At 47.3% G+C, this 20740-nt stretch overlaps 1 protein-coding gene across 1 annotated transcript; it reads right to left on the reverse strand.

Annotated features, from left to right (window-relative positions):
• Positions 1–448: 448 nt before the first annotated feature.
• LOC119453334 (putative per-hexamer repeat protein 5) lies at positions 449–6587 on the reverse strand. Its single transcript, XM_037715376.2, has 2 exons — positions 6494–6587; positions 449–1680 (listed from the first exon to the last, which is right to left on the reverse strand). Exons 1-2 carry the CDS (start codon positions 6503–6505, stop codon positions 1279–1281), a joined length of 414 nt encoding a protein of 137 aa, XP_037571304.1. The 5' UTR covers positions 6506–6587; the 3' UTR covers positions 449–1278.
• Between the last annotated feature and the right edge of the window lie 14153 nt (positions 6588–20740).

The following is a 20740-nucleotide window of genomic DNA, read 5'->3' on the forward strand; positions in this document are numbered from 1 at the left end:
ATTCACAGTGAAAGGCTACTTACATGCCGTCATCACGAGAGCATGAGACGTTTACGATTCACCATCAATTCGCAATCATAAGTGTACCAGCTGATAATCGCATATAAAGAGCGTTTCACTGTACGAAAATACATTATGGTTACTAGTCAAAGCTCGTGTCTGTCCCATATAAAGGCGCTGTTTCTTCGCAATAAGGCTTTACCAACCGTCCCATGTTAGATCATTGTTGACGTTAATGGCCTCCAGATTCAGCTTTGGAGGCCATGTCGAAGCTCCCAAACGGACTGGAGGCGCAACGATACGTTGTCTGCCTGTCGAAAAACATTGATGATGTACCAGTGTGTCTGCATAGCAGTACCCTTGATGGACAAGTTGATCCGACGAATACTTTGAGCTAGACAGCATGAAATTACGAAGACAGAGAGACAAGCACAAACAGGACAAGCGCTAAATGGCCAACAGCAATTTTATTTGCAAACAGCTGTTTTTATAAGTGTCATTCTCTCACTTCTCACAGAATATAAGGCTATTTATTATGGAAGGTACGCGTAAAACATGTTTCAATATGATACGAACCACGTGAGACAAACAAAAACATACAAAGCCGGACACAACCTCATATCGGTAAAAGGCAGGACAAACGTTCTGGATATGGTTTAAAATACAATGAGCGGCCGCACATGTGAAGCAAGGTAAAGCTAAAATTGAAATAATAAAAGAGATTGCGAAATTGATAACATGGAAAACATTAAAGAAAGACACATGCTCGATAGTAAAAGCCTCAAGGGCAACTACCCTGATATTAATCTCGCTGAAATAAATTGTCTAGCCACGTTGAAATTACTCTTGTCTTTATTTCTTCATGTGGACCATCAGCTGGTCTTTATCCTTGTGTTCTTGTGCTTAACAAATAAACAGTCCTCATCTTTCAGTAAACTTTGTTGAGAGTAAGCTTGTTTTTAGTATACTTGCTTTCATATTTCCTCGTCTTACGATCCTAATTTTCCATCATGCTCAGTAAATGAGCGCAAATATAGCTTTGCGCTGTGCAAACAATACTCAAAACTCTCCATCTTAACAAAACATGGACACTCGCGATCTCCGGCAATGCTAACTTACTCGCCGTAACTAGCAGTATGTGCCAATATATAAACAAGCAATGATGCATAACTTCTTTTAAGTGCGTCAGGAGCGGATCACAGCAGGAGCGGCAGTGACAGCTAGAACTGCGCCAGCAGAGCCGTAGCGAGCGCTGGAGCGAGAGGTGGAGCCAGAGCCCTAGCCAGAGCCGGAGCCAGAACCGGAACCGGAACCGGAGCCAGAGCCGGACCCGGAGCCAGAGCCGGACCCGGAGCCGGACCCGGAGCCAGAGCCGGAACCGGAGCCAGAGCCGGAGCCAGAGCCGGAGCCGGAACCGGAGCCAGAGCCAGAGCCAGAGCCGGAGCCGGGGCCTGAGTGAGCGCTAGAACTTGCACTATAACCGGCCCCGTGGCCAGCGCCGACGCCAGCTCCGGCACCAGCGCCAACACCTGCGCCAACACCTGCGCCGACGCCTGCGCCATAACCGGCCCCGTAGCCAGCGCCTTCGCCAGCGGCAACTCCTGCGCCGTGTCCACCATGGTAACCACCGATGAAGCCGGCGGAGGCGGCAGAGACCAAACCGATGAGGACGGTGGAGAGCTGCGGAAGTGTGTTCAGAGGAGTTGACTACACGTAACCCAGTTACGCAAAGCCTACCGCTATGCGCTTGAAATGTTTGCTGATTAATCGCTGTTAGATAAGCCAGTGAACATAAAGGTAATGAAAGAATGCCAGGTGTTTGCCTTCTTGCCTAGTACTGGAAGAAATGGCACGGAGAGTTCAAGACAGGAAGAACAACTGAAATTGCTCAGAGTCGTGCGCACAGACGCCCAAAAGGACGTGTGGTCTGTAACGACCATAATGCCCGTGAATAAAGGTTTAAGTTGTCCTAGGTGCTGTACAAACTGGATAACCACCTAAACCACTGTAGTTGAAGAGAAAGGATTCAAGGGCGTGCACAGCGACCGTCTCCAGAAAGAATGGCTTTAAGTGCATTTCGTTGCCTTACTTTATTACGCTGGATTGAATGAATGAACAAGCCTGTCAGCGAACTTACCTAAGATAGAGAAACCAACAAGTTAACTTTAGACCATCCACATGAATTAGTGCAACAAGGACACCGGTTGTATAAAAGTGTTAACAGGTTTGGGCTAGTGCTTTAGTTTCCGCTCGGCTCGCCCTTTCCCTGAGGGACCATAGGATCAGTCATTTAATATTGAAAACGCGTAACGCCCCATGGTTCGTTCTTAAGGTTCGGCCCAAGTTAAATAAAACATCCTGTACATACCTTTGCATTTGTTTATAGAAAACATATGCATGGTGTAGTGAACGGCAGTCAAGACCGCCATGGTTGCTTAGTGGCTATGGTGTTGGGTTGCTAAGCAGGAGGTCGCGGGATGGAATCCCAGTCACGGTGGCCGCATTACGATGGAGGCGAAATGCGAAACCACCCGTGTATATATATATATATATTTAGGCGCACGTTAAAGAACCCCAGGTGGTTCAAATTATTCCGGTGTTCCGCACTACGGCGTGCATCAATTATAATCAGATTGTGGTTTTGGCATGTAAAACCCCACAATCTTTTTTTTTTTCGAAGGGCAGTCCAAAAGAGCCTAGTTCTATTAGCGTATATTTGTTCCATTCGTTTCCACACACTTCTCGAGAGGATGTCTGACTCAGCCTAACCTGTCTGCTTCTCCGTAAAGGTTTCTTTTATTTTATTTTATTTATTTGTACATACTTCAGCCACACTTTGGCTATAGCAGGAGTAGGAAAAGAACTATAATTTATACATATACATTACAACTGCGAAATAGCAGTGAGAAATTCATCTAAAGGGCACTCTCGTACATTTCCGGGCAAAGCATTCCAGCACTGAATCGTGTGAGGGAAAAAACTGCATAAAAGGGACTCTCAACGAAACATTGCTCTCACCCTCTCCACACAAGAGTTCCTATGCAGCCGACGCGCATTATCTACCAAAAGTAAGTAACAGTAGGCCTTAAGCTCGCTTCTAAATGTCTGTGGACTTTATAAAAGAAGAACGCTAATGGCGGCGATTTCAACCTCGCCCATAAAGGCTGGGGCTACGTTCTCACGGAAGCTGCTGCTCGCAACTTTTGGCAAGATTACCACGACTTAGGCCTCACCCTCATTACAGATCCTTCTTTTCCCACACGCCTCGGTACCTCCACTACCCGGGACTCTACCCACGCTTCACCTTCATCAAACATATCAACAATGCACACTGGACCAATATCACGCAAGACCTGGGCAGCGACCATTATATCCTTAATATCTCTTTACCAGAACTCGCTGCCGCCCCTGCCCCCACTAAAGAATTCACAATTACCGACTGGGAGGCCTTTCGTAAGATACGCATAGGTGCTAACTCAGCAGAAGGCATTGACGACATTAACACCTGGATGCAAGCGCTACGCACTGACGTTCAAACGGCCACTCGGGTGGTAACTACAGATGCCCCAGTTGAACGCATGGATAGCCGCCTCGCCCATCTTCTGTAGGCTAAGACGTCCATCCTAGCTCGATAGAAGGGCCAGCGCCTAAACCGTCGCCTCTGAAGTAAGATCTCTAGACTCAATACAGCCATCGAGGAGCATTGTCAGACCCTCAGCCGGCAACAATGAACTGAGCTGTGTAACACGGTGGATGGACAACTTCATCGCCCATCCTCGTGGAAACCCCTCAAACATCTGCTTGACAAAACTACCACCCGCACCGTCCAACAGGACCGGCTGCAGAAACTCCTTTATACGGAGACCCTTAAGCAAGGTCCACAACAGGTGCTTGACTACCTCTGCACCAGATCTATCTCCAGGGGACAAGTCAGTCCACATAGCAATTACATCGGTAATCCCAACCCTACACTAGACGCCGATTTCAGCGTATCTGAAATACATGCTGCTCTTCGCAAGCTTAACGTTCGTTCTGCTCCAGGCCCAGACGGGGTCCCTAACAAAACCCTTCGCAATCTCGATGACGCGTCGGTGTCCCATCTGACTGACTACATCAATGATTGCTGGCGCAATGGCGCCATCCCGGCTGCCTGGAAGACTGCCAACGTTATCCTAATCCCAAAGCCTGGTAAACCATCTAGCCTCAACAACCTAAGGACAACTACCTCACTTCATGCGTAGGCAAGGTGATGGAACACGCCTTCTTAGCACTCATCAACACACACCTCGAAGACAACTCTATTCAAGTACTCACATCACGTACTAAGCGACCGTTCCCGTAACACGAAAGCCATCTTCGGACTCGACCTCACTCAAGCCTTTGACAGCATTTCCCAGGCAGCTATCCTTGACCAGGTCTCCCACCTCCACCTGGGAGAGCGACCCTACAATTACATCCGTAACTTCCTCTGCAATCGCACGGCCACCCTCTTGGCCGGGGATTTACGATCAGACGAGCTTCCCCTTGGCAGCAAAGCCACCCCGCAAGGTTCAGTTATCTCTCCCATGCTTTTTAACTTAGTCATGATTGGCCTTGCACAGCAACTACAACGAGTAGACAATATCAACCATACCATCCACGCCGACGACATCACCATCGGGGCGTACCGAGGCAGTGATGGTCAAGTGGAGTCAGCCCTCCAAACGGCGATTGACACGATTGAAGCCTATCTGCAAGGAACCGAACTGCGCTGTTCACCGGCTAAATCGGAGCTTCTTCTCTAAAAGCCCATTCAGCGGGGACGCCCTCCCAAACACCAATCTGATCACCGACCCTGTGACTCTATCACTCTACGCCTTCAAGATGGCAGTCCTATACCACACGTCACTAGTATCCGGGTCCTCAGTCTCGTCATCTCTACCTACGGCTCCAATGCCTTGGCTCTCAACAAGATCTGCGCCCAATCTCAAAACACCCTACGCCTTCTTAAACGTATCTCCAACCGACGAGGGGGACTCAAAGAAGAAAGCCTTCTCTGCCTCGTACAGTCCTTCGTCATATGCCACATTACCTACGTTGCTGCGTACCTCAACTGGTACCGGGCTGAGCAAAACAAGCTCGACACCCTCATACGAGGGGTCTACAAGCAAGAACTTGGCCTCCCGCATTACACCAGTACTGAACTCTTCAATCAACTAGGAGTTCACAACACCCTTGCCGAACTCATTGAAGCACAACAACGCTCTTAGCTTGAACGGCTCACCCTCACTGAAACGGGACACTTTATTCTATCCACGCTTGGCTTCACTTACCATCAGCAACAGGGCCCCAAACAATCGATCCCGACTGATATCCGTAGCTGGATCCACACAGACCCTATCCCTAGAAACACGCAACCTAAATATAACAGGGCCCGGCGCCAAGCTCGGGTCGGAGTTATCGTAAAAGCACAGCCCAATACTCCCATGGCATACGATTTGTGGCCATCGCCTCACGTGACGCAGTCCTACACCACGCCTCCAGTGTCACTACCGCCACGGCTGAAACGGCTGAAGAAGTGGCCATTGCCCTGGTGGCTCTAGATCCCACCTGTCACACCATCGTGTGCGACTCTCGCTCAGCCGCCACTAACTTCAGCAACGGCCATATTCCTCCTCAAGCTCTTTCGCATCCTCTACCAGGTCCCACACTCTAAAGACAGCATGATCTCCCGGACATGGATCCCGGCCCATGCGGGCCCTGTCCACCCACACCTCCAAAACATCAACGAGGTCACCCACTCCATTGCGCGAGGCTTATAGTCAACCGCGCTGGAGTCACTGGAAACGAGTTGGGCACCAGGGAAAATCTGACCACTTATAACGATCTCGTTAAGGCCTTTTACCTCAGTCGCCGAACCTTCCCCCACCTCACCTCCAGTTCAGCCGGGCGCAGGCAACCACCCTGGGCCTACTATGAGCAAACACGTACCCTTCACCCACCCGCCTCCACCTTAATATGCCCAGACGTTTACACTACCCCCAACTGCCGGTGCTGTGGCACTCAGCCGGACACGCTTCCGCATATGCTGTGGGAGTTCTCAGCACATTACACGCACATTAACACCACGACCCTGTCGTCGAGGTTGCGTGTGGCTCTGCGGAGCTCCGCCCTCGACGACCCAACCTGGGCGACCCAGCACGCTCGTGAGGCGGCGGTGAGGCAAGCCCTCGACGTCCCCTCATGGGAGACTTAGGCCCGGCCATCATAAAGTGCTGGTTCTATAAAAAAAAAGTTCATTCCTCCTCCTCCTAATGGACCTGTTACAGACCGTCTAAATAAGCATTTGCAAGGAGCCATCGGTACACATGCGGTTAGCGTCTAATTTCTCCAGTTTACTTCCTTAAACCAAGTGGCATAAGGAGCAACGTGACAGGGGACAAGTCCTGAAGAATAGTCCACGTGCACTACGGGCAAAGTACAGCATTTATCCCGGTCTCTGATTGATACTCACAACGGCGTTCATGGCGGCGCTTGTATAAGGTGGTTGCGTCGCTGAGGCGGTGATCACAGAGACCAGAGAGACTTGCGACCAGCCGACGGATGCTCGCTGCTTTTATACCTGAAAATCATCCCGATAAGAGAGTGGCATCGTTGAAGGAAAGAAAATAGTAAAAAAAAAGGACCAGACGCAGCCATAGCCAATGGTCACTGCGGATGCGTCTCTTGAGAAGCTCTGTACAAGCGAGAAAGGAGGATACAGCGAATGAGCTTTGAAAAGAGAGTCTACTATGCATCGTCTACTATACCGTATCGCTTTCGCTTCAAGAAAGAACGAAAACAGGCAAACGATCTCTTTATGTTGCTACGGAGCGTCTACGACTATCATCGCTCAAGCCTATGTAACCATACACGGCTCCTCTGTGTACCTAGTTCCCTCTCCCTCGGACGAGACCTTCCGAGAGAGGAGCGGCGGACCTGCGCGGCATTCTGAGGCATGCGACAGCCAAGGTTGCTATTCCTGGGCAGCTGCCAAGCCATGCGCTCTTCATACACGACACTCGAGTATGAAGAGCGCATGCGCTGTCTCTGATACATGCGCTCAACCCCTGGTGTTCCACCGCCTTGCTACGCATCAGAAACTAGTTTAGCGGTTTGCGATTGCACCGTTACGTCGCTGTTGCGTGTTATCTTTCTGCGCGCGGCCTGCGCTCCTGATCCACGGCTATGTCACCTCGTATAACCCCCAAATTAGCGGGAATTGGGTCACGAGCATCAGTTTTTCCTCTGGTTTGTGATTGGCGATGCTTCTCCGAAAAAAAATTTAAGAAAACTAAGTCCGTTGTTATGCCAACGGTTTCATTGAAGCGCGAGGGGGAGACGACCTAGTCAGCAATGCGCTCGACAAGGGCGTGATTTTTTCGGCAGACGCAAGATGAAATGAGCACGAGTTTCGTTTGCTGCTGCAGTGTGCCTTCTTTTAACAGCTGTCATTTTCAGCCTCTTTCTTCCTTACATGGCAATTTCTTTTTGTGCGTGTGGTTGCTCATGTAATGATTGAATGCCAGCAGCGCCACCCCCCCCCCCCTCCCCTAGTCGTGTTTCCCAAAACTTTACGCTACTCAGTTATGATACGTGAGCCAGCATGCGATGGCACGTGGACTACAGCGTTTCGGCACACCAATACCAGGCAGTGAAATGTGCTTTATTTTGCCATTTTATTGTCAATAATTGATATCAATCAATAATTCAGTGATCAATGATATCATCAATGCTATCAATCTATCAATTATGGTGCAGCAAGTGTAATTTTATCATTAAGCGAAACCGGTTGAAAGGCAGAAGGCAGCACATTTCGCGTACCCAAACACAGACGAAACTGAGATTCGGTGGAGGTGGAGTTTTCCGTGCTGGGGCTGTGGTCTGGAGAAAACGGAGGTAATAAAGTGTGTGCTCGCACAACGCAATTGGTTGAACAAATTTTAGCACCGCTACCGCAAAACAGCGCTTTCAATTCATGTAAGTCAACTCTCAATATATCTTGTTGTGGGACTTAGTCTCAAAATATGGCACAAAAATTGTACAATCAAAATTCTTATTTTAACGGCTACTGTACTAAAATAAAAGGTTTGGTACTACTGCTTTCTCAAGAGCTGCCTGAAAATTCTGGTCAGTTTCTCACAGCTAAATTGATTCATGAATTTCTTACTCACTTGTATATGAGGCACTGACAGATTAGTTTGTTCAAGATTTTATTTACTCCTTCTTTCTCGTTCTGCAGAATGCCTATTACAGGAAGACTAGCTTCCAAAAGTTCTAAGCCACTTGTCAGCGGTCTATGAGCATTTACTACACTAGAAGCATTTGTGTTGCACAGGGGGAACAATACTTTGAGCACTAGAGCACGTGGCTCGCTTAACGTCGACGTAAGCACCTTCGTACAAAATGCGCGATGGCGCAACTTGACGCGAACGTATATTCGCTCGATCTCAGCAAAATCTGCTCGTCTGCTTATGTTCTCAGTTAACAACCGCGAACATAGCACATAGCAGATTAACATACGATAAAGAAGAGCAGACAAGCAGGTGTTCTTTTGTTTCTTTTTTTGCGACGCACATTTTGCTACGTAACGTAAAATGCGCCCGGCGCCGTAGCAGCCAACGCGATGAAAACACTTCTCGCAGCGATTCTTGCGCCAGCGCAGCAGCGCTCCTTCAATTGGTTTCCGCACCTTGCGAAGTTCTAGGCGGCTTGCAAGGTCTAACGAAAAACTACAGGCAAGCACAATGTTCTCTAATCTAACCCCCTCGTCCGGGCAGCAAGCATTCAAACATCATCAGCTCAGATGAATTATCAGTTTTTTTTTATTCTTCCACAAATCTAACAGTAGTCGCTTAGATAGAACAAAACGCTAGCCACGCAGCACGTCTGGTGGTCTTTCTTTCTTTTTTCTTTTGTTTTTGCATCGCTAGAACACTGGCCGATACAGAAACCATATCTTACAGCACACAGTACAAGGTAAAGCGTGCACGTTTGCAGAGAGCGCCGGAGCAGACGAACAGAATGGCAGCCGAAGATTAACCGCGACAGTGCCGCCATTCGGCCCCAAAAAATGAAACGACCAAAAACAAAATATAGCACGCTAAAAAGAGACACCATTGATGACTCGAAAGCTTCCCCTGAAAGAGTGGAACACGACAGCATTCAAAAAACCTACAGGAGAAGTGCCGATTGTACACCCAGAGCCACCGAAAAGCAGCAATTTAGAACAGGCAGCGCTCAACCGTGCGAGCAAGGCAACGGGAACGCCGACGGCTGTGTACGGTCGACATCATCAGAGCAGATCGGCTGAGTGAGAGCGATCGATGTTCAGATGTGTCAGAGACACACGCTTCCGCTATCATTCAAAGATCCCTGACTGCTTGGCAGGTTTCCCGGTTACTGCAGGTTTTTTTCTCCTACTTGCGGATGGATGGATGGATGGATTTTCAAGCTTTCATTATAACTATTTCTTCAACGTCATGACACAAAAGCCACGCTCTTTCAGTGCTTCATTCACAGTAAGTGTCTCCTAACACAATCAACGTACTGGTAAAGGTCATGATCCTGCGCTTCAAATATTTTCGCGTTTTTTAGGGGCGAAGCTCCTTATAGCGGCACCCGTTCGTCCCCGTCGTCGTCGTCGTAGTAGTAGTGTGTAACCAGTCTGAGAAAAATGAGAAAAAAAATTCCGAAATTGTGTCCGTAGCGCGGAATCGAACCAGGGACCCCTCGCTTCCGAGCGCGCGGCGTTAGCCCACTACGCCACGAAGCGGACATGGACACACGCACCACGATGGCAATAAATACCCAACATTAACGAAAGGCCGCGTTTCTAGCGCGTTTCTAACGCGTTTGTGCAAGCGCGTTACGGCCCGTGTAAGAAGCTGGTGGAAGACGCTGTGGCCTCTCCGCCTTACCTTCAACGCGTTTCGAACGCGCTGCCCAAAGCGGTGGCAATTCAAGTTCAAGTCGAGGAGCGTTTATGAATACGGGGGGTATACTCTCTCGGCAGTCATGTGATGGCGTCGGCAAACGCGGTGCACGTTCCGGCATGTGTAAATGGCTGCGTAAGACGCTGTGGCCGCTCCCCCTTACTAGAGAGTACTGCACGTTTCTAACGCGTTTGTGCTAGCGTCCCCTTAAGTGGGAGATCCGATGATTCCCTCCGGAGCTTCGCCCACTCATCATCATTCACCCCGTGGATATGCTGTGAATTTTTTTGATCCGGCCCCATGTCGCACAAAATACAGTGTCGGTGTCGGCGTCAACGGCGTCCAATAATGCTATCGCGTTCCAATCTTAAGGGCGAAGCTTAAGCGTTCTCCAAGTTTTTTTTTTTCTCTTTGTTTTGATAAACAATTTTCGCGTAGGGGCACACGATGATATCTCTACTGTAATGAGCCTTTATCCTTTCTTTCTATGGTGATACTCTAGGATTAAGACAGGCTCAGTATACTGGGTAAATGCTATTGCAGGGCAATGTCATTCTCGAATTCGGGGTAAATATAGAAAAGACGAGTTTTACAATGCCCTATCGTTCTTTATCTCCGGCTAAATTTGCATTGTGATCATCATCACAGAGTATAGCAGCATTCCGAATACAGTGTAAATTAAGGGGGCATATTGACACGCGACCCACCGTGGTTTCTTAGTGGTTATGCTGTTGGGCTGCTAAGTACGAGGTCGCGGGATCAAATCGGCGGCCACGGGGGCCGAATTTCTATGGGGGGCGAAATGCCTAAAACACCCGTGCACTTAGATTTACCTTGCACGTTATAGTATCCCAGGTGGTCTAAATTAATCCAGAGTCCCCCACTACGGCGTGCATCACAATCGGTCGGTTGTTCCGATACGTAAAACACCATAAGACAATAACAAGACATATTGACACGCGCCCTTGTTTATCTCTTTCCGGCGATTACGTCCACCAGATAACAGATGTTAATTGTCATCGGTCAGCGCTAGACGGGCGTGCATGTATCAGAATATTCTCTATCATTCTCCCCGATTTTATCTGTTATTTACAATGTAGCCGCTCGTCCCGTTGTCTCGTTCCTGTCTATGTCCACAAGCGATATGAGCCCCTCAGATGCTTCAGTAAGCAGGTTGCATGCGCGACGCGAATAGTGTTGCATATTCCGGAAGGCACGCGAGGTCCCGTGATTACGCTGGAATCATGGGCAGGCACACTTGACCCTCGAATCAGATTTTGACGACCGCCGACTGTGCTTGCCGCTATCGTTGTGCTTTAAGCGTCGCTTGCTTTTCTGGCCTCAAGTTCGCCCAATAATGAGTTGGTTTCGCGACTCGCAGGTTTTGCTACTCTGTTCTTCACCATCATTATAACGTGAAAATATGCTGTCATAGAGCTCTCGCTCATTCTCGAAGTTGTCGAATAAGTATGCAAGCTAAGTGATATTCCAAAGCAATAGCCTTCTCAATTTCAAGAGGCATTTACGAGGTAAATACAACTCCAGGGCAATGTGATTCTTGAATTCAGCATAAATTTGCTAGGCGAACTGTCATTACAGGGCAATTGCGTTTCCGGATACAGGGTAAGCTTACAAGGCAATACCAATCGTGAACGAGGGTAAACTTACACTGTAAATGCAATTACAAAGTCATGCCATTATTCAATTTAGGGCCACTTTACAGGGTAAATACTTTTACAGAGTAATGACATTCTCGAATCGAGGGTAAATGACAATTAGAAAGTTTTGCACAAGTTGCACGTAGTGGCCGCACGGTAACTTGTCGAGTCATGGCCGGGAAAAGTTTCGCGCACATAGCTCTCCTATATGTCAGTCAATACCACACCACTCGACAGTATAGCCGTGCTAACGCCTCTCTTTTAAGAGAAAGCGTAACCGGCGGAGTTCCTTTAGAAATCTATGGGAACGGAGAAATCTTTTTACCCGGCGTCCACCATGCCGAATTTCATTAGGTTTGTTGCATTTCAAAGAAAAAGGTAAACTGCTTTGCATTTGTATTAGTATGTATTTCGTCTTAGCCTGTGAGCGATGCAGTGCGTGAACATTAAACATTGCATGACAATAAAGTTGCGAACTTGGATAAACATCCACATTCCATAAGATTATAGACACTGGCTAGCATGAAATTAAGACAACAAATGTACGCATCGCCTTTAGTTGCACAGCATTTCATTAGCTGCTTTACTTAAGCGTCATTTCTCATATTTTCCAACTGATGCTTTGGGTCGGTACCTTTTCTTCTCTTTAGGTCATGAATCTTTTTTCCCCATTACTTGTTGATGGTTGCAAAATTTAAGAAAGCTCATCGATCACGATTACAAAATCTGTGTTACTTGGGAATAAAAAGCGATATTAAAATTGTTCATACTGCACGTATTAAGACGTCCTAGGAGTAGAGAGCTAATCCGGTTTAAATTTCGTTGTTCTGAAACCAACCACTTATTTCTGAGTAGGCTTTTGTCATATCTTGGTAAGGATTCTGCCACTATTATGCCAGTTGCAATCATATATCAAGCTTCGCTCACTACAGAAGTTCCAACAGATGCAGTTTCCCGAAATGCGATATCTATGTTTCGTGCTGAGTTGTGGATTTCTGAACAACTGAAGTTTTCAAATCTGTTGGAAACTCAGACATTGCCTGCGATTTCTGTGACAAATCCGAGGTCTCAAATGACATTTCTGCTCGTTATAGTGTTACAATTTCACTTTTTCTCCCAAATGCGGTAACAGCCATTCAAATTTGTTCATCGGCTGTTTAGTGAGACAATTTATGCGTTTCACTGAAGGTGGTGCTCTCTCCACCATCAACCAAGCCCGTTGTTGCTTTTTTTTTGCCTTTTCAATGACAGTTCAAGATATGCACACAGTGCAGCAGACTGTGTCTGAGTTAAGGGATGCTCTATTGATCCGCTACTTATGCTTTCTGCTTTAAAGCGAAACTTTATATGGCTAGGCGAAACGAAAAAGCGTCTGTCCGTCGCCTGTGTACAGAAAATTATCATCATCCGCATTGGCCCGAGCGTCGTCGTCTTCTTCCGCCGCTGGCTCGTTGGAGCCCCTCGGTTTGTGCTCGTGCTCGTGCTCGGCACACGCTCCCGCGCTCGTCGGCGTCGTCTGCTTCCACAGTTGGCCGCGTTGCCACTCACCCTTCCAACGCAGAGTTTCACTTCTGCCGTCGTAATGGGGAGGCACCGTTTACGGGGGTATGAGCCATTGCTTAAGGGGGTATGAGCCATTCATTGTCTTACGTGACGGACAGATTTAATTTGGAAGCAATATAATTTGGAAGAATCTCAAGCGGAAATTCAGGGCGAATGCTACTAGCCACGCCGCCGAGCAAACTCGAGACATCGAAAGCAAGCGACAACGGCGTCTGCGGGCATACCGTCAGTGACGTCGTTCTCTCCGTCGTAGCCATCGCATCATGGTTAGTTTAGGTGCACCCAGGGCAAGCTTCGCTTACCCCCGTTTTCCCGGTCGGGGAAGGGTTGAATGTTGTTTTCCGTCACCATTTCCTTGTTTTTTTCTTACATTCCTTAGTCTCTGCATATTATTTTGGAAGATTGAGAACCAGCCATTCGTGGGTCTACATTTCCCACGGCCTCATAATTTATTAAACAATAATAACAGTGCCACTGTGCGGCTTGTAACACCGGTAAATGCTACGACTTACGCGGCTGGTAACCACCAGCCCGAAGTCTATGAGATGGGCATCAATAGCTTCCCTTATGCGAAAAAAAAACATCGAATTTGAACTGAGTAAGTGGAGACGACAGACCCGAGTCTTGACTAGCAACCGTAATGGTCCTTCACGTAGTGAAAAGATACATACCGTCCTCATGAGAGCATGAGACGTTTACGATTCACGATCAATTCGCAATCGTTAGTGTACTAGCTGATAACACCATGTAAATAGTATTTCACTTTACGAACATACATTATGGTTTCTAGTCAACGCTCGGGTCTGTCCCATTCAAAAGCGCTGTTTCTTCTCAATAAGCCTGTACCAACCATCCCATGGTAGATCACTGTGAACCTAAATGGCCTCCAGATTCAGCATTGGATGTCATGTCGAAGCGCCCGAACAGAATGGAGGCGCAAAGATACCTTGTCTGCATGTCCCAGAATATTGATGAGGTGGCCAGTGTGTCTGCATGGCAGTACCCTTGTTGGACAAGTTCTTGCGACGTATACTTTAAGCTGAGTAATGACCACATCCATGTCATCAGTCAGGTAGCCGAGAAATCTACGGAGTACAATAAACCTCTCGATATGGCTTTCATAGTTTATGAAGAAGCATTTGATGGTCACGTGATTGAATCCCGGCCATGGCGGCCGCATTTCGATGCAGGTGAAAATTCAAAAACGCCTTGTGTGTTTGTGTTGTAGTGCACGTTAAAGAGCCCCAGGTGGTCAAGATTGATCTGGAGCCCTCCACTACGGCGTGCCTCATAATCAGAACTGGTTTTGGCACGTAAAACACCAGAAAAAAGAAGAAAGAAACTGCATTGGATTCAGTAGAGATACCAGCAGTCACAGAGGCATTGCGGAGTAAATGAGTACCAGAGGCATACGTGAATATCTTGAGAAATATCTACAAAAATTCCACAGCTACATTGGTTCTCCACAAGAAAAGTAGAAAGTTACCTATCAAGAAAGGGTTCAGGCAAGGAAACACACTCTCTCCAATACTATTCACCGCATGCTTAGAAGAAGCATTCAAGCTCATGGACTGGGAAGGCTTAGGAGTGAGGATCAACGGCAAATATCTCAGCAACCTTTGGTTTGCCCATGACATTCTCCTATTCAGCAACAATGAGGACGAATTACAACAAATCATTGAGGACCTTAACCGAGAAAGTGTAAGAGTGGGGCTGAAGATTAATATGGAGAAGACAGCGATCATGTTCAATAGCCTGGCGAGGGAACAAAAAAAGTTGGCCACATATCTGCTTGCTTCGCTGCAAATGACGTAGGTTTTAGTTGATCATTATCAATAAATACCTTTTTTCAGTGCCCACCGTAAGAGCGCCCATCGATAGCGGCGGGCGTTGAAGCCGCTATCACTTGCAATGCAATGCAGCTCCTTAAGTGGGCAGAAAGCCGCGCTCGTAAAGTTCACCTGTTCCAATACGCCCCCCTCACATGTTGCGTTGCTTTGCTTGACGACGTTTGTCTGAATTTGGTAACACGGTTAGTTTCATTGTTTCTTAACCTGTTCAGTCAAAAGTATACTGAGTTGCGACCGACAGATGATTGTTTACTTTAGTTGTTTCCGTGGCGCTGGCCGACGGGCTTGGCGTCCCACGAAAGGACAAGTACTTTACGGCCAAAGCGTTCGTCGGCCTCCAAAAAAAAGTATATTCCGTGCAGCGATGCGATTTCGACACCCGTACGGCTCAACATATCTTGCATCACTTTCCGCGCTGAAAGCTTGAAACGCCCCTCAAGTCGAATGGCGTGGCATTTGAATACACATCTCTAATGGCAGGCCTCCGAAAACAAATACCACGCCTTTGAGAACAAAATGAGATCACTTCTGTTTTTAACGGATATGACGTCAAATGAGTTTTTCTTCCGCCGGAAGTGTTCCCTCCTCACACAGATGGCGCTAAGCCCCATGAACTGCCAATGAACCGCCATGTTTTGAAAATATGGGCTTCTATGGAAGCTTCGCTACCAGGTATTTTTACCTTGTGCATATGAAAGGCATTTCCAAATCCTGACTGGAAGCTTACCACTGTCGTTGAAAAGAAAAGTGTACAATCATTGCATTCTACCGGTGCTAACATATGGGGCAGACACTTGGAGGTTAACAAAGAAGCTCGAGAACAAGTTAAGGACCGCACAAGAGCGATGGAACGAGAAATGTAAGGCCTAACGTTAAGAGACAGGAAGAGAGTGGTGTGGATGAGAGAGAAAACAGGGATAGCCGATATTTTAATTGACATTAAGACAGAAAGTGGACCTGGGTTGGCCCTGTAATCCGTAGGATGGATAATCGGTGGACCATTAGAGTTACAGAATGGGTACTAAGAGAAGGGAACCGCAGTCGAGGACGGCAGAAAACTAGGTGAGGTGGTGAAGCTACGTAATTTGTAGGCGCAAGTTGGAATCAGCTAGAGCAAGACAGGGGTAATTGGAGATCGCAGGGAGAGGCCTTCGTCCTGCAGTGGACATAAATATAGGCTGATGATGATGATGATGATGATACTATAAGCTAGACAACACGAAATGACGAAGACAGGGAGAAAAGCACAAACAGAACAAGCGCCGAACTGCCAACTGCAATTTTATTCGGGAACACCGCCTTTTATAAGTGCCGTCCTTTCACTTCTGACAGAATATAAGGCTATTTATTAGGGAAGTTAAGCGTAAGACATATTTCTATATATATGATTGGAACCACGTGCGACAAGCAAAAAAATACAAAGCTTGACACAATCTCCTATCCATAGGAGTCGGGATAAATGTTTCTGATATGATTTCATAAAATGGGATGAACCGCAGCACACGTGAAGCGAGACAAAGCTAAAAGGCAAATCGACTGCGCTGGAATAAATTGTCTGACCGCGTTGAGATCACTCTTGTCTTTATTTCTTCGTGTGACTCCTCAGGTGGTCTTTGTCTTGTGTTTTTGTTCTTAACAGGTAAGCAGTCCTCACCTTTCAGTAAACTCTGTTGAGAGTAAGTTTGTTTTTCGTATAATTACTTTCATAGTTCGTCGTCTTACGATTCTATTTTTTATCATGCTCATTAAATAAGCGCAATTATAGCATCGCGCTGTGCCTTGATACAATGGGCTAAGCCTGTCAAAGAATGCTCAAAACTCTCCATCTTGACTAAACATGGACACTCGCGATTTCCAGCAATGCCAACTTGCCGTAACCAGCGGACTGCGCCAATATATAAACAAGTAGTGATGATTAATAACTTCTTTTTTTATTTATTAACAACGCTCACAACCAAGTAAACGCGAGTTCTCATGAAAGCAGCTTTCTTTATGATAGTCCCATATTTGGACGTATCCACATGATGTGAGTGACGACTAGACCAGCGCCGGCAGAGCCGTAGCCAGCGGCGGAGCCAGAGCAGGAGCACGACCCGGGGACAGAGCCCTAGCCACGGCCAGAGCCTGAGCCCGAGCCAGACCCAGAGCCGGAGCCAGAGCCGGAGCCGGAGCCAGAGCCGGAACCGGAGCCAGACCCAGAGCCGGAGCCAGAGCCGGAGCCGGAGCCAGAGCCGGAGCCAGAGCCGGATCCTGCGCCAGGGCTATTAGCGACCCAGTAGGCAGCGCCATCGGCAATTCCGTCGGCGCCGCCGAGTTCTGCGCCGTAGCCACCGATGATTCCAGCGGAGGCGGCAGAGACCAAACCGACGAGGAGGACAGTGAAGAGCTGCGGTAGAGTTTTCAGAGATGACTACACGTAACCAAGTTCGCGAAGCCTACCACTATATGCTTCATGTGTTTGCTTGTTACTCGTCGTTAGATACGCCAGTGAACATAAATAGAATGAAAGAATGACAGGTATTTGCCGTCTTGCCTAGGGCTGGAATAAATGACACCAAGAGTCCAAACGGGAAGAAATACTGAAATTGCTTTGGGTGGTGAGCACAGACGCCCAAAAGGTTGTGTGATCCGTAACGACCATAATGCCCTTGAATAAAGGATAAGGTTGTTCTAGTATGCTGTACAAACCGGATAACCACCCAAACGACATTAATTCAATAAAGAGGATTCAAGCAATTCAAGTGCGTCCACAGACACTGCCTCTTGAAAGGTAAATGCATTTCTTTGCCTTACTTCAATACTTCGCAATGAATAATGAATCCTGTCAGCGTAATTAAGTAAAAGAGAGAAGCCAACAAGTTAACTTTAGACCCCGCACATGGATTAGTGCAACTAGGACACCAGTTGTACTAAAAGTGTTCTTAACAATTTTGTGCTAGTGCTAGTGCCCGCCCTTTTCTCCGTTTCTTAAGGGGCCGTAAGAGTAATCATTTCAACAAAAAATTAAAAACACGTAACGTCCTCATAGATTGTTTTGTATCAAAAATAATGTTATGTTTCCGGTTCCTCTTACTTCGATAATTCACAACAATTCCGTAGAAGAAGGATTCATAAGCAATGCCGTAAGGAATCCAGCCGCTGCGGTCCGCTGGGGGGTGTACATTGTTAAAAGTAATTTACTCGCGCGCCAGGTGACGTCGAGTTTACTCGCGTCTATTGTGGACTGAATAAAGTCCACTCACTCACTCACTCACTCATTCGCACGCCTGCCTAAATACCTCCAATCGAGTACCCTGCCATTCAATATATCCTTCCTTTTGTATATAGAAAACACATGCATCGTGTAACGAACATCTGTCCTAAAGAGCCTACTTCGTTTAGTATATATTTGGTCCATCCGCTTTCACACACTTTTCTCGAGAATGTTTAGCTCAGGCTAACCCGTCTGCTTTTCCGCAAATAAACTTTTCTCTCCTTCTCCACACAATATTTTCTGTAGAGCCGACATGCATTATCTACCAAAATTACGTAACAGTAAGCCTGCAGCTCGGCTCCTAATATCTGTGAATTTTATGAAGAAAGAAAAAGCTAATAGACCTGTTACATACCGTCTAAATAAGCATTTGCAAGGAGCCATCGGTACACATGCGGTTAGCGTCTAATTTCCCCAGTTCACTTCGTTAAACCAAGCGGTATAAGGGGAATCGTGGACAGGGACCAAGTCCAGCCTTTGTTCCGGTCTCGGACTAATACTCACAACTGCGTTCATGGCGGTGCTTGTATAAGGTGGTTGCGTCGCTGAGGTGGTGATCACAGAGACCAGAGAGTCTTGCGACCAGCCGACGGATGCTCGCTGCTTTTATACCTGAAAATTATCCCGACAAGAGAGTGACGTCGTCGAAGGAAAGAAAGTAGTATAAAAAAAACAAAGACCAGACGCCGGCATAGCCAATAATCACGGCGGACGCATCTCTTCAGAAGCTCTGTACGAGCGGGAAAGGAGGGTACGGCAACAAAAACAGGCAAACGAGCTCTTGATGAAACTACGCAGCTACAACGGACCATCGCATCGCTCAATCCGATGTAACCACACGCGGTTCCCTGTGCGCTCCGAGTTCCCTCTCCCTCGGACGAGATTTTCCCGAGAGAGGAGCGCCGGACCTATACGCGCCATTCTGAGGCATGCGACAGCCAAGGTTGCTCCTTCCTGACGCGTTGGCAAGCCAGAGCTCTTGCACGACACTCGAGTATGAAGAGCGCATGCGCTGTCTCTGATACGGGCGCCTAACCCCCGGTGTTCTTCCTCCTTACTACGCGTCAGAAACTAGTTTAGCGGCTATGGATTGTACCGTTACGTCGCCGCCATTGCGTGCCATCTTCCTATATGCGCCTGAACCACGGCTGTCAGCTGGTATACCCCCAGGTGAACGGGAATCTCTTCATGAGCGCCAGTTTTTTCACCTGATCCTTGGTAGGCCATGCTTCTGCGAACAGAAAAATAAACAAATTCAGCCTGCTGTTATGGCAATGGTTTCGTTGATGCTCGAAGGGGGAGATGACCGTCCCGCTTGTATGCTTGGCTCTTCGAGGGCGCGATTTTCTCGGCAGGCGCAAGAGGAAATGAGCACAGAGTTGCGTTTGCTACTGCAGTCTGCTTTCTTCTAACAACCGTCATTTTCAGTCTCTTTCTTACATTAGATTGTCTTGTATATATCTGGATATAGTATACTCCACATTACTGGATTACTGTATGTCGTCGTTTGTAACTGCCGCCACTCGACAGACTGCGATTTCTTTAGTTTTTGATGAGGTGGCGGATAAATACACCTCTGCATTTTATAATGTGTTGTTAAATATTTGTATTTGGTCCATGTGTCTCCCCACTCCCGATCTCCGTTCTCAGATTCTTTGGCGGCCCCCCGAGTTGGCGGCACCAATGCTTTACGCAACTCGGTCGGTTAGCCCTCGAGTCGCGTTGTGTGCCGCCTCGTTTTTTCCGCCGCCACCCGGTGACCTCTGAGTATGGGCAGGTGTCCATAGTAATTGAACGTGTTTGTCTTTTTCTTTTTTGTTTTGTTTTTTACTCCTTTCAATAATATGTGTAGCACCTCTGGGGAGATTCCGCATTTTTTGCATAGTTGCAAATTGCTGCCTGTGAGTCACTGATTATTATGTATGCTTCAGTTCGTGATATCGTTAGTGCTATCGCTGATTCTTCGGCTGCTTCTGTATATTCTGTCGTTATTGTGACGCTTGTTACACATTCTTTTTTGTGATTTACTAAGACTACAGCGAATCATTTCCTGCGTTTGAGTCTAGCTGCGTCTACAAAAACTGCTGCTTTATCTTGCCCATTCCTTTATCTTGCCTCTGCTTTGTCTTTGTCCTTCACGTTGTGTGAGATGCATGTTCTTTGGCAGGGGGGGGGGGGGGGGGGGGGGAACCATTATCTTGATTCTCATCTCTCTTGTCATTTCATTCTTTTCTGCGTGTTGTGTGTGGTAGTTGTTACCCAATGTTTCTAATATACTCATTCCTGTCTTTGTCTTAGAGAGTCTTTCACATGTGATATGCGCTGAGCTTCTATGAGCTACACCCAATGTGTTGTGTAGTCCAGGTGTTAGTAGTCTTTCTATACTAGTGCTTATTGGTAGTCCTAATGCCTGCTTGTATTAGTCATTCTAGTTTGTTCTTTTCAGCTACACACCATCTGAGG

The sequence above is a fragment of the Dermacentor silvarum genome, chromosome 5 (genome assembly GCF_013339745.2).
Source record: "Dermacentor silvarum isolate Dsil-2018 chromosome 5, BIME_Dsil_1.4, whole genome shotgun sequence".
Taxonomy (NCBI): Eukaryota; Metazoa; Arthropoda; class Arachnida; order Ixodida; family Ixodidae; genus Dermacentor; species Dermacentor silvarum.